Raw genomic sequence first — 17,177 nt, 5'->3', positions numbered from 1 at the left:
CCACAGCTTGGCTTGACTTCTCGAGTACCTAACATTGATAGCCTTTTCCCATTTCTCTTTCCACTCTCCTGGATGGTAAACTACCTAATTTAGCTGCCACGAAGAAAGGGATTGGCTTTTATTGTTGGCGGGGCTCTGTGTACAGGTGTTTCTGCAGCCTCTGATGGCTTTCAGCATCTGCAGATTAAGTCCGTGAGGCTTAAGGCCTATGAGGGAGTCTGGGCTGTTGCTGTTGGTAGTGAGACAAGAAGTTGTATTTCCTGCCAGCAGCAATCTCTAATCTAACAGAGATAATTTCTGTTCAGATCTTCTATAGGACTCATTAGAGAGCCCTTTACTGGCTTGTTTGGACTGCCACTTTTGGACAGCAAGAGTGTGCTTGGCTGGGTGTCTGCGTGTGCGTTGGTATACGTGTGCATGGGAACGCCGAGCTCCCATGCACACGTATACCCAGTGTGTGTAAGAGTCTGAATGTTCTCACTCACTGGAGCGTTAGCTGATGTGCATGTGAGCACTAGAAGGGCCATAAACTCACAACTACCCTCAGATGAGTGATACAACCCTGCAGGATAGGAAGCATCAGCCACATCCCCTACTGTGTGAGAGCTCCACCTGCTGGCCCCACTTCAGTCACTTTTCCTCACCTGACTGAATAAAAAAGCGTCCATCGAAGCTCAAGCCTATTAACTTCCTATCTTCCCATCTGGCGCTATTTCCAGATTGATACATGCGACTGGATCTAAATGAGTGTGAGAATGAATGAGACACATTCATTGAAGGCTTTATTTACTGAAGCACCCTATGAGAGGAGATGGTATTGATGTTTCATTATGAGTCTAATAAAGGTCAGTCTGTATTGAGTTTTCATTAATATGATTGTTTGGTGCAGATTAACATGGCAGCGCACTTGATGATGAATCCAACAATCAACTCCATCCTTCAAAACTAGAAAAAAGCCTGGGAGGAAGAAAGGAGATATGAAGATACGCCATGAATGGCAGAAAGACAGGGAGAGAGATAGAGAACAGACAGGCAAGAAACACTGAGCAGCCTAGATATGATGAGAGAGATAAGGCAAGATCAAAAGAAGCTAAGATTGTGCGTTAACAAAGAGGACACAATAAAGAAGAGAGGGAAAAAGAGGCACAACTCAAAGTAATAAAAAGCTAAGACACTGCTATCCAATGGGATACAACAGCTTTTCTGTCTACAAGACCCCTGTATAGGTTTGTTCTCATTCCTCCAGGCAGTCCTTGACACCAGTGCCACTGGCTGTCAAGTCCTCACAAAGCACAACCCTGCAGTGAATTTGACAAAAGTAGTCTGGCAACAAACGAACATTGGACTGACGACAGGACTCATTGTGGAGGTTGAACAAAGCAGCAGACCCTGTGAGCCTAACACTGGCCCGTCCTTGACGTCCATTCTCTCGAGCTCCTTGTTATTTTCCCTGATACAATTGAGGCCAGAGCCAAATGGATTAATAGGAAGTAGAAGAGACCACAAAGCAGAGAAGCTTATACTGTCAGGATGGAAAGCACACACACACTCTCACACACACACACACACACACACACACACACACACACACACACACTCCTCTCCAGTGGTGAGGCTGCAGACAGGCTGAACTTTCAGCACCATGGACAGTGTCACGGTGTAGGAGCAGAGATGCGCTGTTGGTTTCTTTGTAATTCAGTTGTGCTTCAACAAAGCATTATGTGTGATGCTGTTCTTGTCATGGCGGTATAATATTGCAGCGGCGTGGTGCTGCACTGCACTGTGATGACTCCCCCTCACTGTAACTGGACTAAATAAGGCCCATTCCCCTTCTGGTATTATCTGCAGCACCATGACGCATCTTTAAGTGTGGTGCCTCCATTAAAATGAGTGATGATCCACACAGTGGAAAGCCAAGACTTTTAGGTAATAATGGATGGTCCTTTTAGCAACATGCTGCTCTCCCTCTGCAACTCTGTGTGTCTGTTCCCGTGTGCGTATGCTTGTGCTGTTTGTTATCAGTTATTGAGCAAAGCAGGTTCTCCCCAGTTGATCTGGTGATTTGGTGAAATGGGAAAATGTGTATGCATTGCTGGCACTTGTGGGGATATTAATGTGCACATTCACTCATTCATTTACATGATCCACCGTTAATGTCACATAGAAGAATATATCCTATATTTAAGCATTGTTTCTCTTTCATTTTTTACAGAAAGTGTCCCAGTACACCATCATCATCCAGGCCACAGACATGGAGGGCAACTTGAATTTTGGCTTGTCTAACACAGCCACAGCGCTTATCTCCATAACTGACATCAATGACAACCCCCCAGAGTTGGAAGGGAAGACGGTGAGTTCGAAACTTTGCCATTGATATTTTCTTCTTGGGGCTGTACATGTTTTTTCAGGAGGGTCTTTCTTCTGAGGAAAGAGGAACTCTTTTTCTAGTTCTTTCTTCTCTGATGAGATTCATCACAAAAAAAACATTTACTGTGCATGCCACAGTGAATAAAATTTGTCATTATAATTCTTCTGCTGTCTACTTGTTTGTTTACCAGTTCATAAGTAAAAAAAAAACTGAGTGGGTATTAGTTGTTTTGGTTTTTTTTTTTCCAATACATGTAAATGTGTGATTTTAAGATGACAATGACAAAAAATGCCCCCCTTCCTAGTTTTCACACAGTCCCTAATAGCGGGAGTCTGGTGTTCACGACTTGACAGGTTTTGACCCGATAATTGTTATTTTCAATTTAACACTTGCTTGTTTAGCTGCTATTCCACACACTGTATTATGTAGACTAGATAATTCTCCATATTCTACTGTACATTAGGTCGGCATGATTCTTAGACTGAACTGAACTTTAACTGAAGTTTAGTACTATAGATCACAGGATGGCATCACTAAAGTATATAACCTGGCTAAATTGAGGCTTTGAAGTACGCTGAGGCGAGAAGATGCCATTATGTGAGATGAGCATGTGGGGAGAAAGAAAGTGAGATGGAGATCAGTTTTGTTGATGGGATGTTTGCCCATCCTTTGTCCTCTCCCTCACTCTGCGTTGTCCTTGCCAGCGGGGGCCTCTGGTAGCCTGGTTTTGTCTGCAGGCATCTGGCCCAAGTCCCTGAAACCTCTGCACTCATCTGACAGGAAGCCACTTTTCAACAGCAGTGCGTACAGTTAGGCATCGCGGAGGGTGGGGATTACTTTGATAGGTTATTGATGATAAAGCAGCAATCAAAGGCACAAGATTTTTTATGATCCATATATGCCTTTCGGTTTGTGTATCTTTTTCCATATTTAGCACTTCCTCTCGATTCTCAACCTGGTCATGGACCAGAATCCAGTGCTGACCACAGCATGAAAGACCAAGCCTGGATTATAGCTTCTCTTTCTGTGAGCGCTTGGATTTCTGAGATTCCAGAGAGAGACAGATGCTGTGTGCAACAGAGCTCAGGGGCAAAGCGTGCAGTGTGTTAGTGTCACACAGTGTGAGCCCTGTCTCCTCGGCAGGACCATCGTCAGCATGTATGCCAGTACAGTTCCAGCCGCATGCGCTGATAAGAGCTCACCAGCTGTCTGGGGTAGAGCTCACCAAACAAGGCCGCCATTCTGCTCAGAACTACTCTGTCCCCATCTGTGGCACTGGCTCTTCCACCACTCTTTGCAATGGAGAAGCTCTGGACCAGAGTCCTCCCGCCAGCCAGCAGCGGACATGCCGTGCCTCGACAGAAAAGAAAAACCACATTGTCTTTGGCAGGCACACGACACAATGAAGAGAAATGCACATGTGACTGCGCTGTCTGTGAGATGTTTGTCCTCACTTTAGGGCCTCATTACGTTCTCTGCTGCACTCTTGAGTAAAAGAAGCAAACCAGATTTGTCAGCAAAAGAACAGCCATATAATTTTGACATACAACTCAGAGATATTTTTGTTGCATCTCCATCACATGGACAGCAGTACACTTTCACATGAACACATGAAGAGGGATAGTTTTACACCAGATGCCTTTTTAAATTTTTCGTCAATCTCTATTTTTTTGTTTGGCTCCCCACATAAGGAACTAGACTCTCAGTAGTTCAGTAATTCAGTTAATTAAGTGAAATTGCTTGTAGGCTGATATATTGACTCTCATTTGCAAAGAAAAAGAAACAACCAAAAAACTGAACAAAACCCAAATGTTTTCTTCACATCACCATCTGAGCCTGAACACACTATGTTAGTGTTATATTCTTCATTATGTGATAAACAAAAGGACTGTGATACTTGCTACAATCTGTCTAATCAAACTATTTAATCATGTCTAGCATACCCTTGCTGAAATGTACCCAGCTGTCTGTTGTTCAATGAACAATTATGAGGAGCAATAGAGTTGCTTCTGAAGACTTATGGGGGTTGAAAAGCTGAGTTCCAAGATACACAGACATAGAAATCTGAATCAAGTGCTGCTTTCAATTCACCTGCAGAGCTGTACATTCCTAAAAGCAGAAAGAGTTGGAGCACCATATATTATGGGCTTCCTCCCTGGTAAAAGCCACCATGATATGTTGGTAGAGGGTAGACGCCTGTTGGCACTAGGTGTATCTTTATTTCACTTTATGCCACTTTATTACACTAGTGAGGATATGGCAGCCTTCCTAAGTGGACTGATGTCAGACTGACTGTGCTTTGGAACATTTATTCTGCTTAATGCTGCCATTACCGTTTGGTGTTATTTTCAACACCTTATGAAGGAAAAGAAGAGCCAATTTAGTCTTGCTGAGCTCTAGCTCTGTTGTCTAAAAAGAACCATTTTTATTTGCTGAGTCAGTTTTCCCTAAGAAGGCCATAGATCTCTCCTGCTGCTCAGTGCGCCTTCATGCAGATTTATTTTTTTAAATGATACAAGGCCTGTAGTGCACCATAGCCCAACTAATTTCCCCTGACTCTGGTGTAGCTCAGTCGGTTGACAGTTTGGCATGTCAACAGCCAGTGAAAAACAGGAGAGGGAATAAATGCTGAGGATTATGTAGAAGTGACCTTCTGGGTCGTTTTTAGTGCCATCCTTGATACACGTCAGGTCTATTGATTGTCTCAAGACCCTCGTGTAAAGTGTCCATGCTTTTGCTTTGAATGGTTTAAAAAGTCATAATTCATGCCCAGGGACAGCAGCTGTTGACCTTATATGTGTTCACCAATACCGTTTATTGTTGTCTGCTTACTTTCTTCAAACAGTCACTTTTCAAAGCAGAAATTAAATAATAATAAAAAAAAAACTCTTTGTTTTGCAAATGAAAAACTCTTAGATCAAAAATCGCACCCCAGTTCTATCAATCTGACTGGTCTGGCATTGCCCAAAGTTGGCACAACTCTGGCAGCCAAAGTTGGCTAACTTTAGATGGATATTATTTGTAATAGATATAAGCGAGCGAATCCACTTCCTCTTAATTTCCTCTTTAAAAGCTTTTTCAAAGACTGTGCAAGGCACAGACTGAATTATAATGTGAATGAATAAAGCCACTCATTTTGTGAAGGCTGGGACTAAACTGAGTGTATTATGTTTAGACTGAACTCACTACTGATCTGAAGTCAGCCAACGGTGAATGCTGTGACTGTGTGAACATAATGATGTGCTCATATTGAAGTGCATTTGAAAGTTGATCCATTATCCAATACGGAGCCAGTGACTATGAATCTTCAAATAAACTAAACAAAGCTATTTGAATCAACACTCACCATTCACAGTTGGAGCCAAAGCTTGCTAACAAAAACTTTTTGTTTAAAAATTGAACAAATTATGATTTTTAATATCAGCTTTCAGGGATTTTTGTTTTGATCCCATTCAATATCAAGATATTTCAATGTTACAATCAACAAGGAGGACGCAAACGCAGAACCCAGACTCAAAAAGTGAGTGGCGAAATGGGGTTTTATTGCAAGAATAATGAATGGGGTTGGAGGGGAAAAATCCAGGAGACGGGAGGAGAAAGGGAAGTGAGTAGATGGCAGGGAAGCAAAACAAGCTTGGAGGGGTTTGGCTGGCTGGAAGCATGACAAAGGGACAGACAGGTAGGCAGGCAGGTAGATGGCCAGTGATCCTGTGGTAGGGATGAAACGAGATAAGTATCCACAAAAATCTGTAGACCACGGTCTGACAAGGACTGGAGCGGAGAGCCGGTGTTTTATACTGCAGGGTTGATTACTGGGTGGATCTCAGGTGAGCAGCAGCGAGCAAGTGAGTTGAATGAATGCAATCAGGAACCCCGGAGAGTGAGGGAGATGCCACGCCCACCGCACAGACACACAGAGACAGACAGACAGGACATTCAACAGATTTGTCTTCAGCGTCAATGCTTCAACATTTCCATCAGTGACGCTCTTCTCAATGAATGTTTAAACAGTTAGCAAAGAAACTTTGAGTACATAGCTCTATAAAGCCAGAATTTGTAATAATAACTTCTTGTGACATTACAAGTCAATTTGCCCCACTTCTTCCCCTGCTTCTTTGTAATAATAAAATTCCTCAGCGTTTTGTAGTCTGGTCCCTCACGTCTTATCAATGGATCCACATTCAATTGGAGAGAGAGTGGCCATTTTGAAAGCTCTTTCCCTGCAGTCAAAATCATTGTATGTGCCTCTGAGAGCATGGCCAGTCGGCAGTATGGCCAAACAAGCTCAGAAGGTTCGTGGTTGTGTTCATGCTAAAGCTTAGGAGTGAAAATAAAATAGAAGAGCCCGCACATCAGAAAATGAGGGCGTGCATTTAATTTGCTCTGTGCTTATCAGTCTGCTCGTACTGCAGTGGATAGGAGGAGAGAGGGAAAGAACGAAGAAGAGGGGAATCCGCTGGTTTGGACACAGCTTCAATCCCACGGTGATGAAGCCATTAAAGTGAACAGCAGCTGGCAGACTCGCACCATAAACAAGTTAATGCTTCACAAGAGGAAACACAGATTACAGCCTGACAATGAGAGCTTTCAGTCCATACGTGTGTGTGTAAGTGTGTATGTGTGTATGTGTGTGTGTGTGTGTGTGTGTGTGTGTGTGTATTTGTGCCTACCTTTGAGTGCCCATCCCTCTGAAGCAAGATAAATCCCTGTAGAAAAACCCACAGATCCTGTTGCGCTGTAAATTCTTCTTCAGGCTCAGCAGCTGTCATCAAGTTTCCTCCAGAGTTAGTTCAGAGGGGAGTTGTCTCAGATTGCAGTATAATGAAGATCATTAGCCAAAGATTATTCCTATTGCTGCCTTAATTACAGTACTTATCTAATTGCTTATTAAAACCTAGATTTGGTGAATGCACAAAAACTAAATTAAATGGGTAAACACTTAATTGAACAAATCCATTAGTTCAGATAAAGAGTTTCATATGAGCAGACATAGTTTGGAGTGAGAGACTGTATTATCATAATGCAAGCTATGATTCTCTATTAGCCACATTTAAATAAATATATCTCCCTTTGTCTCTTTTTTCTTCCTCTCCTATCGCTCCTTCTCTTCCATTTGTTTTGCTACCACTGTTTTAGTGTAATGAGCTTTATTGGCATGACCCTGAAAGCAGTTTGTTTTCTTAATAACAACTACAGACAATGCTTCAAGATTAATGACGGCACAAGCAAGTGCTTAAAATCACAATAAATCACCTTATTAACATGCATTAGCCAAATGTTTGAACAACATCAGCATAATGTTATCTCTCCCATCCTCCCTCCTTTCTCATTCACCTCCTCCCCTCCCATGCCCCTCTTTAGTTTTCTGTGGAGGTGCCAGAGAACAAGGTGAATTTGGTGGTGACCAACCTGTCAGTGGTGGACAGAGATCAGCCCCACAGCCCCAACTGGAACGCTGTGTACCGCATTGTCAGCGGAGACCCCACTGGACACTTCACCGTCCACACCAACCCCATCACCAACGAGGGCATGCTGACAGTGGTCAAGGTTAAAAAGAATGAAGCTGTTTCTTTGCATATTTGCACTCATCATAATTAGCTCTTCCAGTAGTAAAAATAAGCAATTGCTCCACATTATTATTCAATCCTACATGTTGCCTCACATTTCCACCTGCTCTGAAGAGCCAGATGCTGATGACTGAGTACTCTGGTCGCACAATGTTTTCACAGAATTATGCTAATTCCAAAATTGGCTCACAATTTGCACAAATCTTGTAATCATGCATTTTTCTCTCATCTCTAATTGTTTTCTTCATGTCTGTCTCGCTCTTCTTTGTTCTCTCTTCTCTCTCCATTGTCTTCTCCCTCTTTATTCCTCTCCTCTTAGCCGGTGGATTTTGAGATGAACCGTGCCTTTATGCTGACGGTGGTGGTGTCAAACCAGGCCCACCTGGCCAGTGGCATTCAGTTGTCTCGCCAGTCCACAGCGGGAGTGACCATCTCTGTCCAGGATGAGAACGAGCCACCTGTCTTCCCTGTCAACCCCAAGATGATCCGCTTTGAGGAGGGTGTGCCTGCAGGGACCACTCTTACAGTGTTTGCTGCTCAAGATCCCGACCACTTTGTCCACCAGATTGTCAGGTACAGCAGTGCCATCTGGATGAATGAAAATTATTATTCGTTGCACAGTCAGCTATTCAGCATTCAGCGTATTCAACGGATATTTTAGGTTTCTCGGTTTACAACAACTTTTGAACAAAATAAAAGTCTTTCCTGCTTCAAAATGATCTGCACTGTTACTCATAATTATTAGGTGTGTGCTGTAAAACCAAGACAAGGAGCTGCAATATGCTGAAATACTCCATGGAACAGCACTATAACTATTTGTTTAATGTTAAATGTCAAATTTTTATCATTTGATCCATCACTGACATGAAAATATTACTTCTAGCAGATTTAGTTTTAGTATTTCTTGAAATGGTATCTTTTATATGGTTTATACAAGTATCGTATACAGTGCTAAACACTCAATCCGCTGCACTGTTGCATTCACCATTCATGGACACAGGCCAGAGATAAATGACAGGTGGTGGATATATATATGTTTAACATTGTTTGTTTGTTTGTTTTTTTATATATTTATTAATGACACATCCAAATGAACAGCCATGCCCCTTTTTTTGTAAATATAGGTTGGATGGGTTGTTTGCTCTGTTTTGGCCTGTATTTAGTGTAAAGCTGTTCTCACCAGTGTTTCTTGACTGGGAATCAAGGGAAATAAATTAATGACCTTTGCTTTTAGATTAATTTGAAATCAAAAGAAGTGCAATGTGTCTTGAGGGAAACCCAATGTCTACTTCAGAACAAGAGCTTAAATATGAAGTCTAAAATATTTTAATTCCTCTTTACACAAGCATCTAATTACTTTTGTCTTGTGTATATACAATAGGTTTGGATTTAGCAATTTTGACGAGTATACCATACGAGTAATACGAGTCAGTATCCATGCTGGGCTGAAGGAAAATCCTCCTCAGGGCGTCCTGTGATAGGACAGTGCGCTACGCGTCATACTCCGAAAGCCACGCCCACCGGAGGGGAAAACAATCGGTGGCACAATTTTAAAAATTATTGTCCAGTAGTTCGCTTAAAACATTATTTCAACATGGGCCCTGTTGATGGGCTCATTCATATTTAGGGAATACCCACATGCATGTGTGGCGTCACATGCCAGCTTGTGTAGGGTCACGTCATGAAGAATTGATGAACCCTGCCTAAAATGGGCTGAGCTGCTGTTTCATTCCATCACTATGTATCCTATCTTTGACTCGTCTCCTCTGTTGGGACGCCTTCACCTACCTGGACTCCCATCTCTCCAGAGATCTACACAGAAACCCTCTGGACTCTCTTAATCCTGAGTGAGGTCACAGGAAAATACAGGATCCTTCATTCCACCAGTTCCTGCCAGCACCACCTGCTTCTCTTCCCCTGTCCGTCCTTCCACATCTTGTCTGTCCTCTGTCCCCCTATATTCACTGAGGTGTAGCACTTCCCTCCCTGCGACACAAAGGTCATTCCACTCAATAAAGATCAACAAACTAGCTTCCAGGGAGGGCTGGTGATGGTCGCACACACACACACAAACACACACCCCCACTGAAATAGTAAAATATTTAGCTGCAAGACTGCATCAATCTCATAAAAAGTTGACACAATGCGGTGTTATGTTATGTTATAACTATGCCGGCAAATGCAGACACACAAAAAAAGGAAGCAGGATGCAAATTAAGGGTTGAACCAAATAGCCCCATTAATTAATACATATTTACATATAAAGGATGATTCCGTAGGTGACAGCCATGGCAATAATCAGTGTATTCTTCATCTGCTTTTACCAGGTTTTTCTTACTTGTTCGAGTGCAATTTATTGACATTTTTAGATATATTTGCAGCTGAGGACTCATCTATCAGTTTCCCAGTCACAGTTCTAGTAACACTCAGTGTAGTGAGGCATTTCCAATATTTACCCCCCACCTCCCCGTTATCTGCCTCTGAATCTGTGAGTCACCAATGTTTAATAAGTGCTGGACAGTTACTTCACAGTTTATGCCTCTTCTGTGACATTCTCAACTGACCCTCCACCCACATCCTGAGCTCCAGTTACCTCCCTGTTGCCAGGCGACTAGCGTGAAGAGGTCATCCTGTAATGGGTTGGACACCGTCTGCCTGCCCTCCTTAGATCCCTGTCCTTTCCCTTCTCTTCCTCCTCATTGATCGCTCCCTCCATCCTCCCTAACTGGGATGACACACAGAGGGCATGGTGCCATCCCGGCATCGACCTTGTGCGACAGAAACTCCCACATGTCCACTGAGGTCCGGCGGCACCGTTCTGCTCCATCTGCCAGCTCCAACGAGAGAGATTGATTTTTTGAAATGTCAGAGAGACAGCCTCTTCCGCTGAGGAACCATTGGAAATGTTACTGAATTGATGGCGAGAGGGTTAGTGGGAGATGTTCTCTTAAATGTACTGTACAGAAGACAGAGCAATATCCACACCTCAGGTGTCTTATTCTGAAAAGACATGTCATGCAAAGAAAGTGGTCTGTGCCACTCTGCCCTTTGAAAGAAGTAACTCCTCTTTTACTTTATTTTCTCTCATCCGTCCCTCCCGCTTGCTCCGACTGACCCTTTCCCTTCTTCTGTCAGTCTGTGTATCTGTTATTTGACGGGGACTCAGAGCTGCTGTCTTCTCCAAAGCAGACGCTGCCAGCAGACATTCAGCTCATGGTCAGACGGCATCATCTGTGCTGCTGCTGTATTCCCTTTGGGTGACCTTGCTACAGTCTACACACAATAGACACAGAAATGCACAAACATGCACACAAGCGAGATGAAGATGATGAGTGAGAGGCCTTTGTGTGAGCATTCAGTGGGACAGGAGCCAGCTGGTGGTTTTTTATTTCTAGGAGTTTCTTGCCTTTTCCTCTCAGGAGAAAAGTGAAGAGATGATGTGAGGCCAAGCCACTCTGCCAGCTGAATTAACTCTAAGGTGTGATCCAAGTGGCAACAAGAGCAAATCAATGTGTTTGTGTTTGTGCATGTTCCCTTGTATTGTTTTTGTATTTCTATCTTTGTTGGGGTTGAATTATTAACCCTGAAAAGTGAGGTCGTTGTCTAGCTATTATAGAGCAATTACAGCACTCCTCACAAGTATAGTCAGACACTTGGCTCTGTCATGTGCAGTTGCAGTAAAGACAGCAGGAGGTGACATTTTGTTGGCACAGGAAAGAGATGAGAGCATCTGACATCCCACATAAGCGCTTCAATCTAACCTGCAGCGCAACAGCAGATCCTAACTAACTGTGTGACATTCTCTCACACTAGAAATCATATTTATTTCCATCAGTTTATTACGTTTCCTCAAAAAAGTAACTGATAGCAGGAGTTCCCGTCTGACCCCGCCTGTCCCCGTCTCTGTTTGCTGTGTGCCTGTGCAGGAGCTGGAGGTTATTAGTGTTGTCTGTGAGGCTCTGACTAACTAGTGTCAGCCTCCAACACGTTACTTCCACGAAGCCATCCAATCACGTTTTCTTCCAGGTGTGCCCATGTTTCAGAAACACACCCATGGTCTTCCTCGTTGTTTCTCCCACATCTCTGGTCACCATGGTGACGCACTGACCGTCTCTGTGCCGTTGAAACTCCTTGTTTGTCTACATTTACCATATCTCACTAGAACTGAGAGGCAGGCACTTCCTACACTAAGTCATGGTTGTTAATGGGATATATAGACTTTAATTCCAGCTGTCACTTTCCACTCCGGTGATGTGTCAACTGGTGACAGTGATGAGAGCTACTGTGGCGGCTGTGTGGGTACAAAGAGCAGTGATGGTGTTAAGAGTGCCGCCTGGCTGTTCTGCATATGGGTTCAGGTTTTTGGCAGCCTTCATGCTAATGAGCTGCTGTTATGATAAGCTTGGCGAACATATGTTCCACTCTGCGTGTCACTGTAATTCTTCAAAGGTGCTTGGCTGATGTTGCTTATTATGGTAATGAACATTGAACCTTATAATGGCCTCTTCCACGAATAAAAGGTTCAGAACTGCTGGAATTAAAATAACAGTTTGGCACCAAAAGATCATTTCTGGAATACGTTGGTATTTAATGTCTTTTTGTGGTCGTGGATGTGTGCTTGCACAGGTACTCCAAACTGTCAGACCCTGCTAACTGGCTGAAAATCAATAGGACCAATGGTCAGATCACCACAATGGCCCTGCTGGATCGAGAGTCCATGTACGTCCAAGACAACATCTATGAGGCCACGTTCCTGGCATTCGACAATGGTAAGTCTGGTAAGTTAGGATGAGTGTGCGTGTCGTGATGATTTCATAAACAGTAGAAGGGCATACTGCACTGATGCATCTCAACAACTATGGGATGATATCCCATGAAAGACATTCATTGTCCGCAGAGGATGTCTTCAAAGACTGTCCTCAAGTGCCACTATGAAGGGAAAAGTTTGGTAATTGCATCGTCACAGAGCTGTTACCATCCAGAGTCTTCAACCTAAAAAGAAGCTTTTTGATACTATTTATCATCATTGTTCATCGTTGTAGTGTTGCACCTGCAGTGGCTGGCGTAATGAAAGCATCAGTCAAGTAGCCATTTCTCTGTTGTATTTGTATTTAGGCGCTGTTTATCTAAAAACTACGATCACATTATAAAATAGTAGCTGTCATTTGTTACTCATGACATGGCAGTGGCATTGCAGCAGGTTGTGTGCCTTTGAAAGCAGCCTTCACTGCAGCAGCAGAGAAACACATCTAGAATGTCTCTGCGTTGAAAAAGGCTAATGCCAATGCACATATGTCCAAATTTAAATGAGCTCAAATAAGCTCATTATGATAAAATACAGATGTTCTGTCTTTCTTCCCATTAAAGACCTTTGAAGCCACATCAGAGCAGAACAGAGAGCTGTTAATTTATCACAAACGCCATGATTTGAAGTTATTTGCCTACTTTACTGCCAGGTAGCTCGTAATATGGGTGAACCACAAATGACTAGAAAGGCTTTGTCATTGCCCTGCCTCCCTCTCCCACATGGAGCATATCTGCCAGTGAGGATCTTCAACATCAATCTCAGGAAGTGGAACAGTGTACACAGCTAAAGAAGTAAAGCACTACAGAGAGATGTGCTTGCTGCTGTGTAAAAAGGTGGGACCCAGGTGTCTTTTCTGCGCTGAGAAATGAGTGATCGCTTGCCCTGAAACACATCAACTTAAGCTGAAAGTGTTGACTGCCTATTGATTCTGGGTCCCAATGTCAACAAGGGGATTTATTCTACTATGACTGAAATTCTCTTTACTTATTCTCTTTAAGTGAAACATAAGAAGCAACAAAGCAACCAGCCCATCATAACGGAAAAGGTGGTCGATGGGCCTTGGGAACCAGGGTAACCGACCTTTACATAGCTGATGCACAAGTTACTGACTGATAGAGGGAAAGAAGTTGAAATACAACCCTGAGGAGCCACTGAGGTGAACTATCTATGCCGCAGTGCATCAGTAATTTAGACCCGTTTGCTGACAGTCTGCATACAGGGGGGGTTTTCAGCTGAAGGCTAAAGGCCACAATATATCACTGCGGTCTGTTTGTTCAGCAGAGCAGCACAGATACTTCCCTCATCTGCAGTGTGTGGTTGAAATGTTATGTTAATAATTAAATCAGCACTACCCTTGATCAGGTTTCGGTGGATTCTTACTGTGAACAAACAAAATACGAGATGAGTTCATTCTTGTCAACCTACTCGTTTTGATTTGTAAGGAAGTCAGCCTTGGTTGGATTATGTCATATGCTCTTTTTCATGAGACAAATATCATGATGTTGACTTCTACTTCATGAACTAACCCACTGCTTTTACTGGCTAAGATCATTCTGAATACATCGTTATCTGTATGGCTTTATAATGTGCTGTCAGCTGGGACCGACTCCAACAGTTCAACCCCCAAAAATGAAAACCTTTTAGCTAATTGCTGTGTATTAGAAGTTGGTATGTTTAATGTTTGTGTGCGTTGCACAATGTAGTGTAATATGAGTATATGAATGTTCATGTAAAGCACAAGTATTTTAAAATTGTGTGTAGATCTTAAGTCTTATTGGTGGTTTAAATGTTTGATTTTTTTATGTAACACTCCTCATACATTATATCCATTGTGACATTTTTACATGTTTCTGAAAATACATGATGTCACTTTGTTAGTGCAAACAGCACAGCCTAGATCATCTCAGGTGAGAAACAAATCAAACAGCAGTTCAGACCCAAAAGCTTATTGAGAAAACACATTTCAGGGTCCTTAATCTACTAAAACAATTGGATCCATTGATGCATACAATTTTAAAGTGATCTTAATTCTATCAGTCAGGTGGTAAAAGTTTTTATGTTGCACTAGAGTTCAGCCTCATTGCAAAGGTTTTCATTGCTTCTTGTAAATTGTATTGTTTGGTAAGTTGCCGTGACTTAAAGGAGACAAGCAAAACAACTTTGAGTTCAGAGGGCTTTTTTTTTTTTTTTTTTTTTTTTTTTTTAAGGCAAGTGGTGCACTCAGAAAACAATGAGCTGCTCATTCCCAGCACTGTGTTGAAAAGCATTAGCAGAAACAACATTTGTCACCCTGTCTAAGTGCAGTTCAGTTTCTGTGTCTGCTCTAATCAAAGCACATTAGAGGTTTGGCTCTTAACTGTGCACAAAACATTACGAATGTGTCTCCCAACCTGATTTAGCTCTGTTCTGTTCTGGTCTAGTCTGACAGTCATAAAAAAATCAATAAATTAAAAATCCCAGAATAGGTTATAATGAGCTTGTGCTGCTGGATGCAGTGAAGGGTGAGTGTCTGAGTATTTTCCCAGTGGCTTTGCAGAGTGCAGATAATAGTAATCTTCATGTGAGCATAGTCCCTGCAATAAAAACCTCGTCTAAGCCTCACTTCGGAACATAAGGACTGAAATCATTTCACTTGTTCTGTCTGTTTTGTTTGATTGCTCCACTATAAATGTATACAGTATTGCTGCTCTGTAAGAAAACCATTTTTATCCTCAGCTCTTTCTCTGTTTGTACGCTTCATTTTCTCACTACTACACATGAATCAGCCGGAAAAATGCCAGCGACATGGATGCATTGTTTTGCAGTCCTCCGTAGCTCTCTCATGACACTCCGTGCTCCTAGCTCTGTCTACAGTCACTACATCTTTGCCCCTCTGCCTAACCACTGTTCACCTTTCTTCTTGGCTCGATTTCCTCTTGCTCCCCCTCAGGTTCACCCCAGGCCAGTGGGACAGGAACGCTCCAGATCTACCTGATCGATGTGAACGACAACGCTCCGGTGCTGATACCCCGGGAGGCCCAAGTATGTGAGCGTGCTCGCCCCAACTCCAAGATCAACATCACAGCTTCAGACACTGATGCTGACCCCAATGTGGGGCCCTTTGTCTTCGAGCTGCCTTCTTTTCCTGCCAGCGTTCGCCGCAACTGGACCATCTCCAGACTGAGTGGTGACTAAGTCTTCTACATCAGTACAGTTAGAAATAGAGATATGTGCCCATGTGTGAATGCTTTAGGATCTATGAGGGCGTGACATATGACTGTTCACCATCCCAGGCTGAATTAAACCCTAAACCTAACAGATGGGATGCGCAAGCCCTCCACAGAATAACTGGCAACATCAATTGGGAGACAAGGGATTGCTGTAAGCTATTAGAGCAGTCCAAGTTTAACAAAATGTCTCACAAAGCTAGCAGTGAAAGGCACGGGTGCCATCCAGTGCTGACGTATGATCTTGCATTTGTGACAAATGAGATCCATTCATCTCTCTGTCCCCCAAGCAACCGATCTGTCACCGCATGCACCCAGATGGATGTATCACAGCAGTTGTCTTGAGGACAAATCTGATCATATACCTTGATTCCATTCCCATCGAGGCTCTTGTCTCAGCTCGACTGAGTGATAGATGCTGAAGGTTACACATTATTTTTATTTCTTAATGCCTCCTTGCATACACGTCAGAATGATTGCTGACGGTTTGTTTGGTATTGGTTTTTATTTGGTGTGTCATTCAGTCATACCTACGCACCAGGACATGATATCCTGCAGTAGGGAAAATGTAATTTCTCTACAGTACACTTCCTCCCCCTTTATGTGTCTTTTCCTCCTACTCACTGCCCTCCATTTTCCAATCCTTCATCACTTTCCACTCACACACACTCCAGGTGACTACGCTCAGCTCAGGCTAAGGATTCCTTACTTGGACTCAGGCGTGTACGAGATACCCGTCATCGTGTCCGACTCGGGGAACCCTCCTCTTTCCAACCGCTCTGTGATCAGAGTCAAAGTTTGCCCCTGCGACGATACCGGGGACTGCAGTGCCACAGGGGCTGTAGCAGCCGCCGGCCTCGGTACTGGGGCAATTATTGCTATACTCATCTGCATCATCGTGCTGCTCAGTGAGTACAGAAAACAGACACAGTCAAACCTAAACCTAATCCTGTACGTACATCATGAACATGGTCAAATTTTTGAACTGCCATAAAGCAAGTGTTGTTGTCTAACTGGGACAACTATAAGATATTGTTTTTTCTCCGAGGCATGGTCCTGCTGTTTGTAGTGTGGATGAAGCGAAGAGAGAAGGAACGGCAGGCAAAGCCCCTGTTGATCGACCCAGAGGACGATGTGAGAGACAACATCCTCAAGTACGATGAGGAGGGAGGAGGAGAGGAGGACCAGGTATCCTTTATAGCCAGTACCAACAGTTTACTGTGCAGCCA

The 17,177-nt window shown here is 43.2% G+C and overlaps 1 protein-coding gene across 1 annotated transcript in view; it reads left to right on the top strand.

Moving 5' to 3' along the window:
- cdh4 (cadherin 4, type 1, R-cadherin (retinal)) overlaps positions 1 to 17,177 on the top strand; it is a 66,099-nt gene that overhangs the window by 45,712 nt on the left and 3,210 nt on the right. Inside the window, exons 6-12 of the mRNA XM_029502170.1 lie at positions 2,213 to 2,350; positions 7,730 to 7,915; positions 8,255 to 8,508; positions 12,562 to 12,704; positions 15,672 to 15,908; positions 16,623 to 16,856; positions 16,997 to 17,136. Coding sequence (XP_029358030.1) covers positions 2,213 to 2,350; positions 7,730 to 7,915; positions 8,255 to 8,508; positions 12,562 to 12,704; positions 15,672 to 15,908; positions 16,623 to 16,856; positions 16,997 to 17,136 — 1,332 coding nt within the window. The remainder of the gene's footprint in view (positions 1 to 2,212; positions 2,351 to 7,729; positions 7,916 to 8,254; positions 8,509 to 12,561; positions 12,705 to 15,671; positions 15,909 to 16,622; positions 16,857 to 16,996; positions 17,137 to 17,177) is intronic.

Source organism: Echeneis naucrates, chromosome 5, assembly GCF_900963305.1.
Source record: "Echeneis naucrates chromosome 5, fEcheNa1.1, whole genome shotgun sequence".
Lineage (NCBI taxonomy): Eukaryota > Metazoa > Chordata > Actinopteri > Carangiformes > Echeneidae > Echeneis > Echeneis naucrates.
This window is presented reverse-complemented; position numbering and strand designations above follow the sequence as displayed.